We start from the raw sequence: 21,608 nt of genomic DNA, 5'->3' as shown, positions 1-21,608 counted from the left end.
ATTATTTAGTCACTTTAAAAAAAAAAACTTTTAAAGAAAAAACAAAAAACAATAGGATACTACAGATCTGCCAGTTTTCCGCATGAAATGCTCCTCTACCTGATGAAGCAAGCAAACATTTTTGCTGCAAATAAACTTCTGGTGTAGACCAAAATCAGTATCCTTTTAAAATAAGCTGAAAATCACAGCTAGTAGACAGATGTGAGACAAGTAAATCTCATAAAAACAGTTTGATAGACAAAAACAATACAGGTTACACATAATTGGATGCATATTATATTTATTTTTCAATATGCATATTAAATATTAACCTTTTTTTATACCTTAGATTCCCTTGGCATCTCAAGTTTCAGGGCAATCATTAAAACAACCATCTTTAAAGAAAAGGAATAAACTCAAACATTTCAGTGCAAAGTGCTCAAGCCAAGTTCATTAAAACAACATACGATCCTGTCTCCGAGTTTAAAAATGAATTAGTTGACATGTATAAATAAAAGAAAACGAAAACAAGTCTGGCAACTGTCCATAATAACTGAACTGATGTTACAAGAACAAACCCCTTTTTTTTCCAGTGTAAGTTCCCTTGGTTTGCAGCAAAGCATCAACTTACAAATTCTCACTTCATATACATATATTAATATGAACATTTTGTGTATTTTAATATAATCTTGTTACAGTTTCTACAAGAGGTCCATATGAATTAAATATTATATTAGGTGAACTTCTGTGATTTAGAGGTTTAGGATTACTCGGGATTTCTGCGTATTATCCACATACAATCTGTTGATATTGTCAGGGTTTTATAGATAATGTTGGCTCGTTTTGGAGATTATCATTACTCCAAAATTTGCAATGCACTCACACGTACACCTTGTTATCACCAGAGGACACTATTGGCATAAATGTCAAGTCATACGCAGGAACCCTGAGTACTGTGCGTGTGACCTTGCCTAAGCATAGGCAGACGCAAACTTGTTTGTTGTTTAGTGTCAGTCAAATGATCGCTCCACAGTCATGCTCATTCTGAGTGTGTTGAACTCTGGTAGAAAAGGCATCGTCTTTATCTGGCATCATCTCAAAAAAAACAACTCAAACGGCAGATTTTTAGCACACAGACAAAATGTCGTCCACTCACATTCATCCCTAACTTTCACCGCACACTCCATATTCCTCCCCATCCACCCAGCTTTATCTCAATAATGTATTTTTGAAACCTGTCCACTGCATTAATTCACAAATATTTCTGCTCATTCAACCACTCCACTTTGGTGATAACAATTTGCCATTCTTCCTGTAGCATTCCCTAACTGACTTTCTACATGGTATCTAGGATAAGCTTAACATAATTACATTATTAGTAATTACAGCTCTGTCTATGCTCCCTACTTTTCCTTTTAGTGCCCAGTTACCATTTCAACAATTCACAGCTTTACACATCAGTACCAGTCACTCCAACACACAGGTAACCCACACACACTCATCTGAACAAGCACACATCAGAACTGAGGACTATGTATGTCAAATCATCAATGACACAGTGCAGATAAGGTGTGCTGACATTAAAGATGTACATAAAGATTTAGAGAAACAGAAGGAACATGCAGGTGATTCCAGTTGCTGAAATGGAAGTTTAGAGTCTCAGTTTTTGTTATGGTTGGAATTACAGTAAAGTTGACGTGTCTGAAGAGACAGATTCTGGGTGGGGTAAATTTTCAAAGCCTGTTCTTAAACCGCATAATCAGGAGAAAGTCACTTGATGCAAAGAAGATTCAGCAGTTTAGACAATAAGTGGCTATGCTCCAGAAAGAAAACTCTGAGTTTTTAGTAGATGCAAGGGCTGAGTGTGATGCCCACATCTAACACTGAAAATTTATGGACCCTTAGTCTTATCCTCCTACTCCTTCGTGGCCGACTGTCAGCAGTCTGAGACTTCAGAGGTGTTGGAGTCACTGGCAAGTTTCCGACGTTGCCTCACAGATTTCTCCTCATCCTGTAGAGAAGACAGTGTTTTAACCATTTGGTGTAACTTAAATCTAATGCCAAGAGATCCTCCGTTTCTCGCCTGACAAAATCTCATCTTGGACACAAGATATCAAACATAAAATGTCTTAGGAAGGTTTACAGGACCTTGGTACTAGCATGTTTGACATAATAAAGCGTATGGTGACTGTATGTTTCATTGTATTATTTGTAATGTGGAGTGTAATAAACATTGAAGCATTTTAAGGGTCTGAAGATTTGCTGGAGAGCTTTTCATCTAAAGAGGTGAGTTATTATTGTTTCATTGGAGCAAAGACTGGTTGCTGGAGCTCAGAGAATTAAAACTGTAGTGTTACCGTCTGAAAAACTCCATTCTGTCCCCACTCCCCAGGAGAGTGGTCTTCAGGGTACTCTGCTTCATCCTCCTCTTCCTCCCCTTCTTCCTCTCTTACTGTGTCCATTCCATCTTCCTCATATTCTGTCAGACAGTCCGACTCCTCCGCTGATCAGAAAGATTTAGAGGAGATATTATAGAAAGAAATTATTGAGACTGACCCATCCATTTAAGGTGGCACTCATAAAATATCAGGAACATCCCCTATTATATTCAAGAAAAGAGACAAGGATACAATTCCTTATTTATCAGACTTATTGAATTGTACGTTGTCACAAAGGAGAATGCTGTAAGCTCTGTCTTTACTATTCTACATCAGAAGGAAAATATATTCCAACAAAACATCAAGAGCAACTCTTTCTAGACAATAATGAATTAGTAATTATTTACCTTCTGCAGCAAGGTAGCTTTGGACTGGCTCTATCCTCGATACAATCTCTGCAAGATCAGTGAAGTCAGCTCCTGGACACGTGTAGGACTAATGGACAACATGTTATTATTAGTATTACATATAGAACTTGCAGGTTCACCTTTAAAGACACGAGTTACAGCAGCCATGTAAGATAGGATTAATAGTTTAAGTGTGCGTATGTGCCCTTCTCACATCTGTTCTCTTGCTGTCATTGTAGTCGGCTGAACGATGGTCTTTCAGCATGTTCTCGATGATGTCACCCCGAGCCCAGCCAGTGAACACTAACTTGCCGTGCTGAAAGCCCACATCCTGCAATACACAGTAGTTCAAATGAAAGTTGTAAGTGTTTAGAAACAGACCAACTGATTTAAATTCAGACTGAAACACTGATGGATCCTGTGGTGTATTTAGAGTAATAATAAACATTTATATTTGCACTATGGGATGTTAAACCAACAGTTGACTAATTAAAGCTGTGATAGCTTTTCTTATGTTGCAATATACTATCTAAAGCTAGTAGCTTTACTTAAAAAAAACATTTAAAAAATTAGCTGTCGATTCCATTTTCAAAGAAGCCCACATTGTTTTCCAGTATAAACAGAAACCAAAGTAGTACTTCTCCCTTTTTTGCCCAAATAATCAGATGATAGACACACGAATTTTAAAGCTGATCCATAATATGAGACTAGGGATTTACACAACTGTACTTGATGGGTTTAGATTTTATTATTGTCATTTGTATTAGGAAATATTTAACCATATATGCTTAGAGGTGTATAATCAATTGTGTAGTGATAGGATGTGTGATCGTACTTGTTTTTCAGATTCTCACCCTTCAAAGAGATTACACCCATTTTGGAAGTAGCCTGATTTCAGGTTCACACAAATAAAGTGTATTTTTGTGCAATTAAAAACCCCATACTGGGTAAGTAACTCACATAGATCTCATCAAACTTGCCAAAGTCCATGGTCTTGAAGCGGTCAATGGGTGGTCTGATGTACTCACAGTAGGCACTCTTCTTAACCACTTCTAACTGTCGCACGCACGACACATAGGCCAACCGTGACTGGATCTCTGCCATGTCCGGCACCTACAGAAGGGAGTATCATAGATCTTTATTCAGACAACACACTACCAGATTTCACAATAAATAAATAAAGATGAATCTGCTGATTCCATAGCAGAATTGGATATGCTACACATTGATCAGATGGACTCAAAAGGTACCACTGCCTCATACTGCCAACCCATAAAAGGCTTTTTCCCAGAAAAATCTTTCATAGAAAAATTTTGGCACCCTCTAAGAAAGTTTTAGCTCGAGCCAAATAGAAACATTTGGAACCAGTATTGTTGGACTCCACTTACTCAGTTACAAAAGACATTTATGTTAGCCCAATCTAAGACAGGAAAACTCCTGCATCCAGTACCTTTACTTTCTCTGCCCAGGGATTGATCCGTTTCCACAGCAACCACCAGCCCGACAGGCAATCGCCATAGTTACACAAGTCAGTCTCATCTTGACTACCCACGTCGATGGCAATGACTGTTCTGGCACCCGTGTTCCTCGCAATGTCCGCTGTTAGACGTTTAACACCAGTTTTTTCACACACAAGCACACAATCACGCAGACGAACGACCATAGCGTCACAAAATCCGGCAGCAGAGATGATAAGACAATAAATACGGTGTTAATAAGTTTGTTTCAGGTTTGCCTCCAGAAACCTTCATTTTTAGAGGCTCAGTGTTCTAACAGACGTACACCACAAAAACACAAAACTTTTAAGACATACAAGTTGTAAGCTCACTTCAGAGAATTTACAGCCAATTAAATGAGATGTATATATGTAAACTATACATATTTCCTGGCCAAATAGCGCAGGGCCTTTTTTATCCCCTTATTAAAAGGAGCTTTGCAATAGTAGGCATTTTTGTGGTGTTGAGTCTGTGGAAGACAACCCACAAGCCTGAAACACTGATCCAGCACCCCAAGAACAACTTTAAAAGCAGCTACACAGAAGGCAGAGTGAAACAAACAAACACAGGATGTTAATTTGACAAAGTTCCCTTCCACTGGATCAATCTTTTGGGCCCAGGCAGCACCATATTTCACAAAGCATTAGCCGGGACACAATGAGAAATGATTTAAATGCAGAGCAGAAAACTGCAATAGGCCAGTCTCATTGTGAAATATGGTTCTGTTTCTTCAGTACAGAGGATATTTTTTTATTATAAATACATCAACCCAGACTCAGGGGAATTTTCACCGCCACATCAAAATGAAAACTATGTAGTATGCATCTCAATTGTCATCATCATCGCACAAACATTTCAGGAATATGTACCTTTGGCTCTGTGCAGTTGCTTTTAAGCAATGATCATCCATTTACTAGTCTGCAGACAAAAAAAGTTGTTCCCCTGAGTCTGAACACACACCACTGATTTTTCCTCTTGTTGAAAGCACGTGACAAAAAAAACTTACGTTTTATTCTTACAGCTTAAACAGAAACCTCACCAGGCAGCTTTTTGGGTTTGTTTTAATGTAAACTTGCCTGAAGTAGTTAATTTTGAAAATGTGTGGAACATTTGTATGATTATAATACCAATTAAGATTTTGCTGCAAGCCTGTTAAAAATATTATTGCCAATCATACAACAGTTTCAACATGAGAAGAATCAGAATGTAATCTCAAAGCAGACTGGCGTCTTATGCATGGCGGTTTTGATGTCAGAAGAGGATTTGTTTCCATTTCTTCAAATGTATATTTACTAGAAACTTCTCTCCAACCTTTTTAATTCTATCCCTATCTGACACCAGGCTGCTTCACATACAAATACATCCCCACTGTTTAATGCAATATTTCCTAGTTGTAGAAAAAGCCTTGTATTTATATAAAATTTAAATAAACTTTAAACGTTGCATTTCTTCCCCCATCTGGCAAACCAGGTTACTTCAGCGATTGATTTAAAGTATAGTTTGTTTTAATCTGGGCTTTTCAGTCCACTGATTTGAATTTTCTCATTATATAAATTTGAACCGTCTTAATATTCAGATGGGGAAAGCTCAGCAATACCACAGGACTTTCCTCCATTAACATTAAGCATTCATCCACTTACTTAAAAACACAACCTCTTAATATTGCTAACCTAAAAACCACCATTCAAAGCATCCCCCCATCACCATCCCACCTTCCCCCTCCTCTGGGAGACAGGAGTTGGATAGAAATTAAGGACTGGATTGGTTCGGGGTGGGGTGAGGTGGGGAGCAGGGGGTTACCACCTATACTTGCCTGGCAGGTTGTTGATGTAGCCACCATCCATTAGCAAGTTGCCATCTTTGGGGTCGCAGAGAGGCGGCAGGTACCCTGAGAGGGTCATGCTCGCCCGTACATAGCGCCACAGTGAGCCTGGCACACCAAGGAGGGAAGGAGGGAGGAGGAAGGGGGGGATAACATCTCAATAATGTTTGCTATACGTTTCAGATTAGTGTCGACACAGACCGCAATCCAAACACCAGAGCGAGGTCGGACAAAAGAAGGTAGTCGATCCCTGCAAAGGCTAGGACTGTCGTTCTGCCTACCTTTAAACTCTGCTGTAAACCACTGCAAACCTCATTACCTTGCACATAGATCCTGTGTGGCTTGTGCAAAAGGTAAAAAAGTAAATGGCAACCATCACAGAGAATCAAGGTTGTTTCATCTCCAAACTATGTCCCAAAAACAGTGCTTCACTGCATATGATCCTCCTTTATAAGTTCCTCAAAATCTACAGACCTATTGCAACGTTAGTGAATAAACCAAAGCAGTAGAATCCAATTTTACTCCTATTGCCAACTGTGTGTAGGGACGGAGCAGTAGTAGATGTTGATGTGACAATGTTTGGAGATTTTTCAGAGTGAATATTACAGGGAAGCAACCAGCCTACTCTGTCCTGCAGTACAGCTCAGTGTCAGCAGAGGGCAGGAGCAGACAAAGTGCTGCATGGGTTGGAAGGATAAGGAGCACCACAGAGAAAAGTGAGGGGTGCTACTATGCATAGAGAATATGTGAATGCTTGAACAGAATTACATTACTGAAATGTGACTTCTGAAAAAACACCACTTGCAGATTTTCATCCCTGTTGATTGTTTGTCATTTTAAGGGCTTCGTTGACTGTGTATAAGAGGTGCAATGTGCAACAGCAAGATCCAGAACACATATTTTCTAATAATAATAATAATAATAATAATAATAATAATGATATTTGTCATCAATATATATTTATGAAAGATATATAGATGGGATGGCTTTAACTAACATACTGGCATGCATAAAAAAGCAAGCAAAGCCAGGGGAGAGGACAACAGCTGGATAGGAGGGATTGAACATGCTCCTGTAGGCAGAGATGACTGAAATAAAATAGAAGCAGGGAATCAAATTGCATTTCAGTCCATTTGACATACACATTTAGGTGAATTGGAACACACAGTGATTTACATGTGATGTCAACATCTCATGTAGATTGCAGCCGTTCACCATCTCGTCAGTTCAACACTGAATACTGTCTGTTCTCTATACTTGATCTCGAGCTGATAAATCTGCCAACATCTAAATTAATTGAGGTTGACTTCAATTGAAAATGACAAAGAAGAAAGAAAAAAAGCCAAGTACAGTGGTGCATGAAGACATGCCTCAACCTTAATGTCATAGGAGAAGTGTGAGTTTCAGCAAATAGATGTGTTCAGATGAAGCCTGATGATCATGCAGCTCTCTATGACCGACAGATATCCAAACATGCATGGAGAAATCCTGAGACTGAATAAACACAGTGGAGTTCAGTGGGTTTCGTGATTTTTTTTTTTTTAGGTGACACTAAGCTAAATGGATAAAACGTGTTCTCTGTGTGAATAACAAAGTCAATGGGAGAAACGGTATGATGCAATCTGGGCTTTAAGATATATGTAGGATGTAGTCTTTCCTTCCAAACCATGGGCTCCCAATATCCACCAAGTCAAGGTGGGGTTAGTTACATTGAGAACTTGGGAGGGAGACGAAAGAAGAGGAGGGTAGCTGGGTGGTTGATTGTCGATTTGGGGATGGAGGCGGGAGGGGGGAGGTTTTGGTGAGCGGGTGTTTAAAATCTGACCTGGGACATTGTTAACATAGCAACCATCCACAAGCAAGTGGCCATCCTTGGGGTCGCACAGGGGAGGTAAATAGGGGGTGTAGGAGGCGCTGGCTCTAACATAGCGCCAGACACAACCTGTCAGGAAATGGAGATGGAAAAGGAGCAACACATCAAATATGGGCCAGACTCCACATCACAGATGGGGTAAAAGAAATATGAAGGAGAGTAAAAGAAAGAAAGGAGAAGAATAAAGAGAGAGAGAGAGCGAGGAACATGGAGAAAGAAATGCCTGCAAGATAGTGAGGAAACTGAAAGTAGCCGCAAGTAGCTAAAAAGAGAAATGGGAGTATAATCTCATCAAAATTACTTTTATATGCCTGTGATTTTAAGAAAATATTGCAAATTCTAATATGATCCACCTTTTATATAGAGAGCTAAACTGCAGGAGTACTCTATAACCTTTTAAATGTAACTATTTGAGGGAAAAGAGGTTACCTCAGAGCTTTGTTCAGAATACTAACAGGATATCAAAATATTTGTGAAGTAAAATTTAATTCAAGGAACAGAATATGATCTGACATGAACAGTTTATTTTTAGGATAAATATTAAAAGCCAGTGGTGATGTAAATGAAAGAAAATGAAGGAGAAAGAACAAAGTATCAGAGAACAAATTTGAAAAGAAAATAAAGAACAGTGATGCTATCTGATGTGTTCATTAAGCATGTCAGAGAAATAGTATTAGCACTGTTAGATGACTGGTTCATCCAGCAAGGTGCGATAAAGACAAGAAGACAAGGGATAACTGTAAGAGACATGAGATGAACAGACAGAAACAAGGAAAGAGAGACAGACAGAGAGTCTTAGGCCTCCAACTAAAGCTTCTAAAAAAATATAAAAAGGGAAAAAAATCCTAGGTAATTTTTCTGTAAAAGATTTGCAATTTCTATTTAGCTTCATATCATTCTTAAATTTGTGCCTTGGCTGTGTTCCTCACTGGATAAAAACCAAAGTAAGTAATTCAAACTCTCTGCCTTACAACAACCATCAAAATGACAGTTATTATTTCCTTTCAGTGACTCAGAGTGACATATTCACAATAGCACCAAGCTAGAAATGCTGGACAAAAGCAAACCAAAAAAACCAAAACCAAAGAAAGCACAGAATGGAGATGAAGGAGTGATGGATGCAACATGGGATGGAAACCATTAAAAGGCAATGCGGTAAATGGTAAGTTAAAGTGTTCTGGATCCTACATGTTGACATGGGAGAAGATTCAGTATTCTGAGGTGAGTGACTACACAGGTTATTTTGTCTTTGTTGTAAACTATAAATGAGCATATCTGTAATGTCTCTCCATGCTCAGAAAGACCAGACATAAAGTTATATATGAAGTGAATTCGGGGAGTTTTAAACATAAATTGGATTGACACTAAACAATGAAAAAGCTACAGGTTTGTTTGTTTTTTATATTAGCACATGGCGATAGTAAGAAAGGAAAATCCAGATATAGAAGAGAGAGGAAGAAAGAAAGAATGAAATTTAAGTAGGCACATGATAAGAGGCAAAAGATGGCAACAAAGAAACCAAGTAAGAAGGCGTAACTCTAGCAGTTAGTTCATCCACATGCCAAGATGCAAACATAAGCATTCAGCGTGCTTAGCTGCAGGACTGAGACCTGAAAGCTTATGAACTCCTCAAATCCAGCAATCAGCCAGTTAATAATTCAAAACACTGATTTTACATCAAAGACTACAATAACTTCATTTAATGTACAAGACTGAATATTAGAAACGAGCATTAAACAGAAAATGGTAAACTGGATTTGAGGGTTGTTTTTTCCACACACAGTTGTTTTAGATTGCAGAGATTCATTTTGGCTATTGTTAGTGATGGTGCATTTTTAAGCAAGTCAAAAAGAACACACATCTCAGCAAATACACAGACAAGCATCAAAACATACGTCCTTTCTTTTGTACATACTTAGCAAAATCTCTTTCTAACACTTTAATGGAGGCATACTCCAAACAAGGTTGAAACTGGCATGTTTTTTGTAGGAACAAATAAATGGGTTTGCAAACGAAAGGCTACATGTTCCTTTGATAACTGCACTGTAATCACATATTCAAACATTTTTAATTATCCAATCTAGTATTTCTCCCTGTCTCATATATTTTTGATATGAGGAACTTAAACCTGCTTTCAGAATAACTTTAAGTATCCTCCCACGGGTAGTGGACACAGTAAAAGCAGGCCTCTGTTTTGCCCATTTCCAGATGCACGCCTTGGATGCTGTTCTAGTAGTTTTGCATAATTTACAGTTCAAAAGAAGAAGTGGCTCACAGGGATGACTTTTATATGTACTGACCTCATTACTGGAAATTATGTCCCTATATATGAGAGAAGGTACAGAGAAGCATCATAGCCTCCCCCCCTTAATCAAATATACAATTTGCCACCTACACATATATCCACCATATTAGTATTTGTCTATGTGGAGATTGCAAACACACCAGTTCAGTTTAGTTTGGTGTACATCCACCTCCAACCTTACATCTGAGACTTCTGAGAACATGCAATCCTGCCACTCTCATAATGCATTAGCCAGCTAAATGCTTGTTTGTGGCATCAGCTTAAGCCTAAACGTACAACATTTACAGATTTGCCATCTAGAGAATACGAGACATTATAATCCCTTTAGTACCTCGTGACACTTGACTGAGTAGAACAACATGCCAGTATATTCACTTAGATAAGAGCTTTGATCACTGTACCATATTATTTCTGACTGACTGCTGCAACCATTTAATTACATATGAAACCAATTTCACACATTAGTTTTCTGTCATTCAGGGCAGTAAAAATGGATTAAGTTGGGTTAAATTTAAAAAGAAGCAACTGTTCATTTCCACTTACATGTATGCATGAATGTGAACTATTCTTAAATCTTAGTAAATGTACTCCATGTAAACATAATGTGAAATACAAACGTACTGTAGTAATCTCGACTAAATTTTAAGCTAATAAAATGCTACAGGGGTAACGACCCCTGCGGTTAGAACAGCGCTCACTTACCATCCTGATGAACACGCATAGCTGAGGCCGTGATGTCAGTGGTGACGTTGAAGTACGGCAGCCACAGGTCCTGAGAAAACATTTTATTTCAAAGTTAATGATAGAAAAAAAACAAAACCCTCTTGTCTTATGGCAATGTTGTTGCAATAGGGAAAAAACATTTTGTACCACAGTCCCACCTCTATTTGCTTGTCCTGAAACACTTTATAGATGCTGGTGTTAAAGGCAGAGCCAGAGAACATGGAGGTGATGGGATAGGTAAGATCCAGAACTGTTTTAAACACCGAATTCATTGCCTGTTAAACAAAGAATTGCAGGGAATTAGTAGATGTTTGTCAGATTTTTGTGAAAAACTAAATTGTCATCAGATATGACCAAAAAAATGATTGCGTTGATAGTCCTAGATGTGTGTGCTCTACCTTAGACCACTCTCTTGCTCTCTGTTTTGTTCTAACAGCACTCCTTTCTTCTGCATAAAGGGCACCGATGAAAGAGCCAATTGAGGTTCCACCCACTATGTCAATAGGAATCCCTGCTTCCTCCATAGCTTTAATTACACCGACATGAGAGCAGCCTCTGTAAGAGGGAGACAATTTGTCTGAAAACAAGCAAGTACGCACGATGCAGAGTACATTTACAACATCAGTATTTGAAATGGCTTTTAGACTAAAAGACAGACACATTTTCCTAATGCTGCTTTACTCTGTATACAGGCACAGCATAGTGTTTCCACATTAGAAATCCTTCCATACATTACCACACAGACATTAACTGCACATTAGTTTAGTACTGCTGAACGTTTGTGAACTTTATTGGTGCAGAAAGTCTCATCGACTTTGCTCACCTAGCACCACCACCTCCAAGCACGAGAGCAATGCTGTTTCCAGTGAGGACTCGGGCCAGCCGAGAGAAGTCACTATGTCTGTCTGCCGTTTTCTCAAATACCTTCTCATACACCTCCCTCTGCACAAGCACAGGAAGAAAAACACACAAAAATAAATACAGGGGTTACATTTTATTATGTGTAACAATATTATCAAAATATTACAATTGCTGTTATGTTGAACAGTAAATAGGGCTGGATGAGGTTGCTTTAAAAAAAACAACAACACTCAAGCAACATTTTAATGAATGAAATGATGCAAAAAACAACAACCCCCCCCCCCAAAAAAAAAACAAAAAAAAAAAAAACAGTGAGGCCTCCCCAAAGTGACAGGGGAGTGCTTTACCAACTAAACCTTCTATGATGTTTCCAACATGAAGTGCATACTGGCAGCTGTAACCGAGTTACAAAAAGTTTTAGTGTGAGAGCTATCCTAATGGTGTGTCTTGTGGCTGGAGTGCCAGAAAAAGAAATTACTCTTCAAGAGAGTCAGGAGGTCTGGCTAGTATTTAACAATGCGAAAAGCTGCAGATGTGAAAGGGTAATGTGTGTGCACGTGCCCTAATTAGCAAAAAGCAGAGAACTGTGTATTGTTTACTGTTAAAATGTGAGGCTCAAACCCATGTGGACTGTAGTTAATATCAATCTAGCATACTCAATATTCAAAACAATTCTCCTAGAATATTGTACCTTCTAGATATCTCTGCCATTCTGTCCACCCCTAAATGTAAATAAACTGAAAGCATCTAAAAATCCTATAAAAAAATTGACTCTGTACCAGTTTGCTGGGACCTCGTCTGGAGAAGACCCTCCGGGGACACTTGAGGTGAAGATGCCCTGAGCACCAGCTGCGCATGTTGAGCCACTCGACTGTCCTGGAAGGTCCAGGTCCATCTTCTCTGTGCAAAAGGACCAACTGTTTCAAAGCTCGCACTGCTGTGTTTTCCAGCATCTGCTCCAACTGAAGGAAGACGAGACAGTTAAAGTTATCTGTTGCCATTAGATTTCTTCTCTTCCCAGCTCTTTTCCCACACACACACACACACACACACACACACACACACACACACACACACACACACACACACACACACACTTCTCCTAGTGTAGGTTCCTGGTCCCCAAGACCAACAATGAGGATGCAGTCAGCCTGTCGGATGCAGCGCTGTGTCCATGGGGTCATGCTGTTGTCTGTCTGGTAGAGGACAATCCGATTGATGTCCTCCTGCTGGGCCAGCCAGCCGGAGAGACGATACTCATGGATACTGATGGATAGAGAAGAAAAGCAGAGACACAGACAACGACTTGGAGGTATGAAAAGTAGCAGAAGTAATTTGTTTACATTTTAATACATTATAGGTATGCAACACGAACCACGCCTACAGCATTTATAGCACTTATTTGCAATGCCTATCTCTACAAAAATACAAAACTCAGTAACATCTAAACAAGTAAGGAAAAAATAACACACACACTAAATGCATAGCTTCAAGTAAAGCCCAAGCAACAAGAAAAAAGGGTTTGTGATACAGACAAGATTCTTTGATTATCAGACTGACCTGTCCAAAGCCGAAGCACCCAGACGTTCTCTAATTATGTCACTGGTTAAAAGTAATGTAGGTCCTACAAGAGTCAAACAAATTGTATATCACAAAAAAGTAAAGAACTTGTGCGTTTGTTTGTCGACCTGCTTTAATTTAAAGACACAGCTACACAGAAGTCAAGCAATCCCACTAAAAAAAGGATTTTTACGAACAAAACTGAAATGTGTGGGTTTACCAATGGCACTAAGTGCATGGCTGAGCTCTAGGTTGAATGCATTGATTGGCACTTCATCACAAACAGGCAGCACTGCGACAGTGGAGAGGTTGCTTGCTGGGTTGGTGACATCAGCACTTGTTGTCATGCTGGGAAGACTGAGGGCTGAACCTAAAAGATTAAAACAGTGAACAAATGGAGTGAATGAGAAACTGAAGGCTGTAAAAGCACAGCTGGCTGGTGAGGAAGCACGCATGTGTGTGTTACTGCCCTCACTAGTCAATACTTGAATCGACAAAATGAACTAGACTATGTCAAGATAAATTAGCATTCAACTACATGACCAGAGTGACGCATAACGCCATCCTGCACAGGCGTGGGGGGCGTTACCCTGAAAAGAATATAACACTCCTAACTTTAGCAACACTAATCAAACTAGCATGACAAACTAAATCTGTATGTGCAACCACATGTCCCAGTGATGACGTGCAATAATAACAGTAGTATATGTGTGTATGTCTCGGCAACATCTGCAATATTTAGAATACCATTTAATTTTTGAATAAAGTGAATAATGGTCTCATGTGGTTCTGCATTAGTTCTCAACCTTGCTCATTAGCGCATGCTCATTTCATTAAATCTGGTCACCTGATCTTTTTTTTGGTTTTTTCTTCTCCTCAATTTACTGGACTTACCAGAGAATGGCCCACGACCCTGCTGCAGATTTCCCAGAATCTTCTGACCCAACAAGTGGATCAACCTTGTCACCACCTAAACACAACAGTAGAGAAAATTGAAAAGAAACTATGTTATTATAGTACATTAATAACATAAAAAGCCACTTAATAGTACTTCAAGGACAAAGTCACAGACCTGTGGATATCGTCGCTTGATGTTGTTAAGGGTTCCCTCGGGCAGTTTAACCAGCTCAGTGTCTCTCACAGCATGGACCGTTGTGGCTCTTGGCTGTTTGGTCAGCGCCTCTACCTGATACATAGTTAGATTGGATTAGTCCCTCACTTAAAACTTAAAAAAAAAAAAAAAGAAATGAGAAGAAATCTAATCGAAATTTTCCAGATGTGGAAAAATGCAGCACACTGCTCTAGTCCCAATCCTAGCTCAGGACCACAGCTGTTTTTAACTTAATAGTCTTGAGCTTATTTTACTAACTAGTATCTATTCACACATGGGTAGGATGAGACAAAAATGCCTTGTTCTCACCACTCCAATGAGTTCTCCTCTACCGTATTCCCCCACCAGTTCTTTCTTGCCGTTCGCCTTACGGATGACTGAACGCAGACGTCCATTCAGAACAATGTAGGTGCAGTCTGACTTGTCATCCTGTCTGTTGATGCGTAGATTACAGGAAGAAAAAGCATATTTTACATTTACCGTTATAATTATGACTGAATAATAAGAAATGTAACAGGATGACCAAGTATTGTTTTCACATAGATGCAAAGATTGTTTTCATTTCTTTTTCTAAGTAAAGACGAGAGCAGAGTACCTGTAGAGGGCTCTGCCAGCTTCTACAGCCATCCAATCAATGGCAAAGTCCATCTGCCTGACAAAAGGAGACATCCGGATTGCAACCGTGTGGGCTGCACTCAGCACCACGCTGGGCTGCTCCCTCATGATCCTGCAGGGGGAAGCATATAACAGAAAGAGTGAGAACAAATACTGAATAATTCACACTGGAATATGGTCAAAAGTAGAGAGATATAACTCAAAACTGGGAGATTACTTTAGAAAAGAATACTAAAAGTTTACTTTTTTATATTTTAAGCTTTCATATTCTCTGGATGTATGTATGAATTTCACAAGCTGGCTTTTTCTTATTTATTCAGGTGATACAAGCTTTGTGTAAATGTGTATGCATGTTTGTTTTTGTTTTTAACTCAATTTAGCTTCAGTTAGCTTTCAGAGTGGGTTTGCTCATTTCAGTTCTTACTGTTTGAAAATGTTTAGTTTTAGTTTAGTGTTTATTAGTTTCAGTTGTTTTAGTGTTTTTAATTATTAATGTATGGAGCGCAAATGGTAGAGGCAAAATTTAGGAAAATCAGCACACGTATTATAATAATTAAAAAAAGAAAAAGAAGAAGAAAAAAAGCAGGCGTTTTTGAAAGCAGGTGAATCGCATTCAAATTCTCAATCAACATGTCCATCGGTGCCTCATCGGCAAGTTGTGATAACAAATTTTATAAAATTAACAGATGCTAAAACTAAGGGTATTTCTCCCATATTTTTATTGTATTTTAATTAGTTTTTATTTGTTTCAGATGGTTTACAAAAATGTCGTTTTTAAATTAACCTCCTGGGACCTGACATCTGCATATGGGGACATCACATTTTGGGTTGTCTAGACCACAATACTAAATTTTGCTCTTTCAAATGGCTTTCAAACGGGCTGTATTGCTCAAAGAGGCACAATTGTTGTTTTTCATTTTGCTTTTGTGTTTTGCTGCTGTGTTCAGACACCAAATAAAGAGTTTTGCACATTATTACTCAATTGTGACTTAATAGTTTTCTATCGAACACTAAAAAGCCAAATAGCAAAGAGAAATTAAAAATGCATGCCATGAAAGAGTTCAGGTCTTAGGAGGTTAATTTATTTTTTAAAATGTAATTTAGAATAACCTTAAATATAAGTGAAAGTGACCTAAAGTTATTTGCATCTCTTGCACTTAAAAGTTTATCCGCACTAAAGCCGTAAGACTCACTCATAGAATTCAGACTTTGAGATCTTCAAATAAGTACAGTCTCGTACAGCCTTGATGGTAAATATAAGGGGTTCTCCAGTGAGTACAGCAAGCTGGCCCACCATCTCTCCCGGATGGGTGACAAACAGACAGACATCCTCCTGCTTGCCGATCATCCGCTGGTAGACGTGCAGACAACCAGACAGGACAAAGTGCAAACTCACGTCCTTTTGAAGTGAAAATAGGAAGGAGGAAAAAAGAAATACAAAGACAAAAATAACTTTTACTGCTGCAGTAATGTACTTTCTTTCTTTACTACATCTAATCTATTTCTGCTTTATTAATGCAATTAAAAGAGTAATTTGTAAGTTTTCAAAAGGTCATAGGGTTTCAGAATGTGTGAAATACCTGGTCTCCCTGTCTTGCTAACACAGCTCCTGCTTTTGCATGGTGCAGAGTCACTCTGCTGTTTAACAGAGATGGGTCCTGCATAACAAAAGGCAGAAAGCAAAGCAAAAGTCAAAAATTTATTGGGCAGTGACAAACGATAAAGCTAAGTGGAAAAAGACAGTGAATGAAATGCTTTTACTCCACTTTGTTGAGCCTCGGAGAAAGATCGTGCTGCAGGCAATGATTTATTTCTTCACTCACACTTTGATCTAGTTACACAAATTTATTTTAAAAGTTTAAATGTAGCAACACCTGCACAGAGGCACAGATTGCATAAAGTGAATTACACAACCCCCTAAAGCACCACTGAACTCTTGCGTTTATTTTTTGTCATCACAGACTCAGTAACTCTTTCTTTTTCTAAAGCAACAGTCAATCATAAGGAAACCTATTTGCTTGCATTATTTGTCAAAACAAATTGTTCGTCGTATTATGATCACAGCCTGTAGGAGTTTAAACCGGCATAGAACAACAGCAAAATACTATCCTTGAACAATCAAAAAAAGTAAAACGAACCTCAATCCTCATAAGCTTTAGGACCTCCTTCTGACCTTCCTCAAAGAGAGCGGCACTGGATCGATTTGACACGGGTGTAAAAATGTTGTCCACAACTGGCTCTTCCTCTGGATACAGATAGATTCCTGAAGGAACTTCATCTACTGTCACCTTCCTCTCACGCTGTTCCTGTGATATGGACTGTAATAATGTAATAGAATAATCATAATGTAATATGCATACTTTGCCAATTTATAATAGGTGTTCCTGCTGTTAAATCAGGAATTCTAATTCTAAAAAACGTTATCAGAGATACAGCACTACTCTTTTTCCACACTTTCTCAAATATCTTATATTTAGCTTATCTTTAAATATTTTTGGCTTATGAATCATATATTAATTACTTCTTTGTTATTCATTAACTGTGGTCTATACTATTCTCCATTCTAAAATACTTCTGTTTTCTTTAAGTAATTAACCAATGTAATGTATACATATAAGGAGGGGTTTATATCTTTTCTCATTTTTGTCCTGAGAGTCTGCAGTGTACTGACCCGAGTATAAGTGGGTGGAGTGTTGCTTTCCTCTGCCGAGACAGAAATCCGTCCTCTTTCATACGCCATGTCAAAGTCTGATCTTAGACTTTTCTGTACACCTGTTTAAAAGGTCAACATTTAAGTGGTTTAATTATTCTTAGGTTGATCTATGTTTAAAAAGAACAAATGAAAATGTGATGGCGCAAGAAAAAGGCAAAATATATTGTCATTTTTTTAAAAGGTTTTGCCTGCTTATTTACCTGCACTGTTAAAATACATTTCTTACAAATACAAGTGTTTCTAAAACAGTAACATTAACAACTGGTCATATATGTTAAAGTGGGCAATAGGCAAACTTTTTAATATGAGCAGTATACATTAGGTGTGCATAGCATATTGTAGATGGATGAGCTGAACGGTTTGTGGTATCAGTGTAACACTTCGGCTACCCATTCTCTGCTGGCTTCTCAGTAATCATTCTACATTAAAACATGTTTAAAATATCACACTGCACTGGAAGAAAGTGTCTGACTTTCAGCAAAACTAAAGAACAGTAAGACAATATAATCTGTCAGTACAAGAGAAAGATCCCTCACCAGCAATGTCTACAGGCATTGAGATTGTCCTGCTAAGAGTTGGCACTGTTCCATCCTTCCCTTGTTCTCCTGTTGTGAAAAATAAATATGATTTAAAGCATTTCTAAGTCACCCCAAAGCAAAAATAGCACCGGAGAAGACATATGCAGGGTTCATGCGCATTTCTTGGGGTCAAATTCAAGCACTTTTAAGCACTTTCAAGGTCCATTTTCAAGCTTTTCCAGCACATAGCCAAAAAAAAAAAACAATTTATGTTTCACTTTGCATCACCTCAGTAAGAGGTAAAATGTAGGGGCGGGGTCACACATTGAAACAGACTGACATGCAGAGGTGCGAGGCAGCCCAGGCAGGGAAATTTTACTTTGCGACTCCTTTTATTTCTCTATCTGATAAGAAAACTATTCGGTCAGATAGTTATTTGTGGTGAATGAAATACAGTTTCAAGCACGTTTAAGCACCACATCTGAAATTCAAGCACTTTTCGTACCTTGAAAAGGCAATATTAAAATTTATGAATTTTCAAGGATTTCAGCCACCCATACGAACCCTGCATATGAAGCTTTAAAGCAACTCTGTACACCTCAACTAAGATTCAGCTTCTCTAACACTGTGAGTTACTTAATCTGTATGCTGACACCCTACCTGGAGTTTCACCTTTAACGGCTGCTTCTCGGTGCTCCTCAGGTACCGTCAGGCTGCCAAAGCGTTTGCCATGGCGTACAGGACTGGTGCGAGTAGGGTGGGGTGACTGCGGTGGCAGACGTGAGGGATGCATTTCCTGTAAAAACAAGTAATGTATGGATGAGAGTGAGGTAGATGATTAATTTGAGTGTGTGTTCACAAGGTGGAAAGTACACCATGATATTAGTATTTAGGCACTGAAATCATGAAAACAGCAGGATGTGTATGAGGACTATGAGGTCCAGGTCACAAGGGTTACAGCACTTGTGAATCTATGTTACCGGTAACTTTACTGGTTGAGTGATAACTATCAACATACAGGAATTCTGTGGACTATTTTAAAGCATTTGAATGGGCAAACACGCATTACTCCTCGTCTTAAATATTTATATTGGCTTACATTTGATCTCAGGACTAACACCATTCTGAACTCTTTGATGAATATAATTGGGGTTTTTTAAGGCAATTAATCAGTTTAAGACTTTCTTTCAAACTGGTGCCTTGATAAGATGAACTCACATGACTGAAGAGCTCATTGGTCAGCCCCAGATAGTTGTGGAGGGCTAGCACTGTTACTCTTTGGAGACGAACCATGATAATCTGAAATGGCACAACAGAAAGCTAGTCATTTCAAGCATGAAAGGAAAACAATTAGTTTACAGACGTCGAGCCAGAAATACAGTGTGTGGAAAACGAATCCATAAATACGACTCTAATTTTAAGCACATCTACAAAAAACCCCACAAACACTGAGGAATAATAATCATTATACAACTCACCTGTACTACTCGCACTAGACTCTCGGGATATTTCTCAAATATAGACAGGAAGGCTTCTACAGGCAAACGGAGAACAGTGGAAACCTCTGCAGCCCGTGCTGACACTGTTCTATAAGGCTTCTGGTGGCCCTGCACACAAATATCCAAAAGAATACTTTACATTTTCTCAGTCTATCTGTACTTACAGAAGCTCTACAGGTGGGATGTTTCTAATTAGCAGTTTATTTGTTTTTATATGGAACGACCCCAAAACATTACTTAATTTCAATCGACACAGATTGAATTGGTTAAGGAGTTATTTAGAAAATAGGTCGCAATATGTACATTATCTCGGCAATACCTCTGAAAGATTGAAGATTGTATGTGGTGTTCCTCAAGGTTCTATTTTGGGACCTAAACTTTTTAATTTATATATTAATGATATCTGTGATGTATCAAAAAGGTTAAATTTTATTTTATTTGCAGAGGACACAAATTTTTATTGCTCAGGAGAGAATGTGAAAGATTTGGTTGAAATTATGATTTATGAGATTTTAAGATTGAAAAAATGGTTTGATGTAAATAAATTATCTTTGAATCTGACAAAAACGAAATTCATGATATTTGGCAATCGTGTAAAGGAGGAAGAAGTCATTATGTCCATTGATGGAGAATTGATTGAAAGAGTTACTGAATTTCGCTTTTTGGGTGTAATAATAGATGAAAATTTGACGTGGAAATCACATATTGAGTATATTAGAAAGAAGATGGTTAAAAACATTTATATTTTGGGAAATGTAAGAGATTTATTAGACTACAAAACAATGCGCATTTTATATTTTTCATTGTTTTTCTCATACTTTAGTTACTGTGTGGAAGTTTGGGGGAATACATATGAGAATACTATAAAACCTCTAAACTTATTACAGAAGAAAGTCATACGAATGATTCATAACGTTAGAGAACATTCAAATAAATTATTTATAAAATCGAAATTATTAAAATTAGGAGATTTAGTGAAACTACGAACACTATTAATTATGTTTAAGGCTAAAAATAATATTTTGCCTTTTAAGTTACAAAGATTATTTTTAATGTGTTCAGGGGGAGAAGACAGCAGAAGGAAATTTTATTTTAAGCATCAGCTAGCTAGGACTACACAAAGATTAATGAGTCCAACGGTTAGGGGTATACAACTGTGGAACTCTCTTCATTATAATTTAAAGAATTGTATAAATTTACATTGTTTTAAAAAGTGTTACATGTCTAAAACGATAACTCAATATGAAGAACGTGAACGAAATTGGAGTTAACTGAAAAAGGATCCATTATTTTTTGCATCATTTTATTTTATTTACTTATCTTTTCTCCTTGTTACTATGTGGAGTGGTATATTCTGATCTGTTTGGTTTGCGTTAGGACCGGAGATAAATGTTAGTTTGTTCCTTGCTTTTTGGTGCCCACTTGCAATATAAGTTGGATTGTAGATAGGGGGCAGAGTTTAATAAGAACATTTTCTTCTTCCTGCTCCTTTTCACACATGGTTGCAGTGCTTTACTGATAGAAAGTGTGGTTGGTTTGTCTGAAAGAACTAACTGTGGAAACTGTTGTACCAAGTGTGAAATAAATAAATAAGTGAAATGAAATGAAATTTAGAAATGGATGGAAAAAAAAAAGAAAAAAGAAAAGAAATGAATGCTGGGTTTAAACCAAATAATTACTTTAGAGTGTTGTGTCATCCAGTGAGAAACGGTTAACTGAGTCAGCAGGTGAATGTGCTGTAGTATGTA

At 38.0% G+C, this 21,608-nt stretch overlaps 1 protein-coding gene across 4 annotated transcripts in view; it reads right to left on the bottom strand.

The window, feature by feature from the left end:
• Positions 1-263: 263 nt before the first annotated feature.
• pnpla6 (patatin-like phospholipase domain containing 6) overlaps positions 264-21,608 on the bottom strand; it is a 34,853-nt gene continuing 13,508 nt past the window's right edge. Inside the window, exons 10-37 of one of the 4 annotated variants that reach the window (XM_085277428.1) lie at positions 19,840-19,968; positions 19,580-19,660; positions 19,022-19,157; positions 18,380-18,448; positions 17,802-17,902; positions 17,269-17,448; positions 16,711-16,788; positions 16,324-16,529; positions 15,111-15,242; positions 14,825-14,948; positions 14,477-14,590; positions 14,299-14,374; positions 13,625-13,774; positions 13,405-13,468; positions 12,942-13,110; positions 12,624-12,806; positions 11,807-11,925; positions 11,382-11,538; positions 11,142-11,258; positions 10,963-11,032; positions 7,908-8,024; positions 6,074-6,190; positions 4,215-4,363; positions 3,725-3,877; positions 2,979-3,095; positions 2,765-2,852; positions 2,337-2,482; positions 264-1,990 (exon numbers count right to left, since the gene is read on the bottom strand). In XM_085277428.1, coding sequence (XP_085133554.1) covers positions 1,916-1,990; positions 2,337-2,482; positions 2,765-2,852; positions 2,979-3,095; positions 3,725-3,877; positions 4,215-4,363; positions 6,074-6,190; positions 7,908-8,024; positions 10,963-11,032; positions 11,142-11,258; positions 11,382-11,538; positions 11,807-11,925; positions 12,624-12,806; positions 12,942-13,110; positions 13,405-13,468; positions 13,625-13,774; positions 14,299-14,374; positions 14,477-14,590; positions 14,825-14,948; positions 15,111-15,242; positions 16,324-16,529; positions 16,711-16,788; positions 17,269-17,448; positions 17,802-17,902; positions 18,380-18,448; positions 19,022-19,157; positions 19,580-19,660; positions 19,840-19,968 — 3,417 coding nt within the window. In that variant the 3' untranslated portion in view covers positions 264-1,915. The remainder of the gene's footprint in view (positions 1,991-2,336; positions 2,483-2,764; positions 2,853-2,978; positions 3,096-3,724; positions 3,878-4,214; positions 4,364-6,073; positions 6,191-7,907; positions 8,025-10,962; positions 11,033-11,141; positions 11,259-11,381; positions 11,539-11,806; positions 11,926-12,623; positions 12,807-12,941; positions 13,111-13,404; positions 13,469-13,624; positions 13,775-14,298; positions 14,375-14,476; positions 14,591-14,824; positions 14,949-15,110; positions 15,243-16,323; positions 16,530-16,710; positions 16,789-17,268; positions 17,449-17,801; positions 17,903-18,379; positions 18,449-19,021; positions 19,158-19,579; positions 19,661-19,839; positions 19,969-21,608) is intronic. The other 3 variants (XM_085277426.1, XM_085277427.1, XM_085277425.1) reach the window with 3 other exon arrangements.

The sequence above is a fragment of the Mchenga conophoros genome, linkage group LG6 (assembly GCF_057382185.1).
Source record: "Mchenga conophoros isolate Kocher_MC1m ecotype Shallow Benthic linkage group LG6, M_conophoros_male_GT1.1, whole genome shotgun sequence".
In the NCBI taxonomy this organism is placed as follows: Eukaryota; Metazoa; Chordata; class Actinopteri; order Cichliformes; family Cichlidae; genus Mchenga; species Mchenga conophoros.
This window is presented reverse-complemented; position numbering and strand designations above follow the sequence as displayed.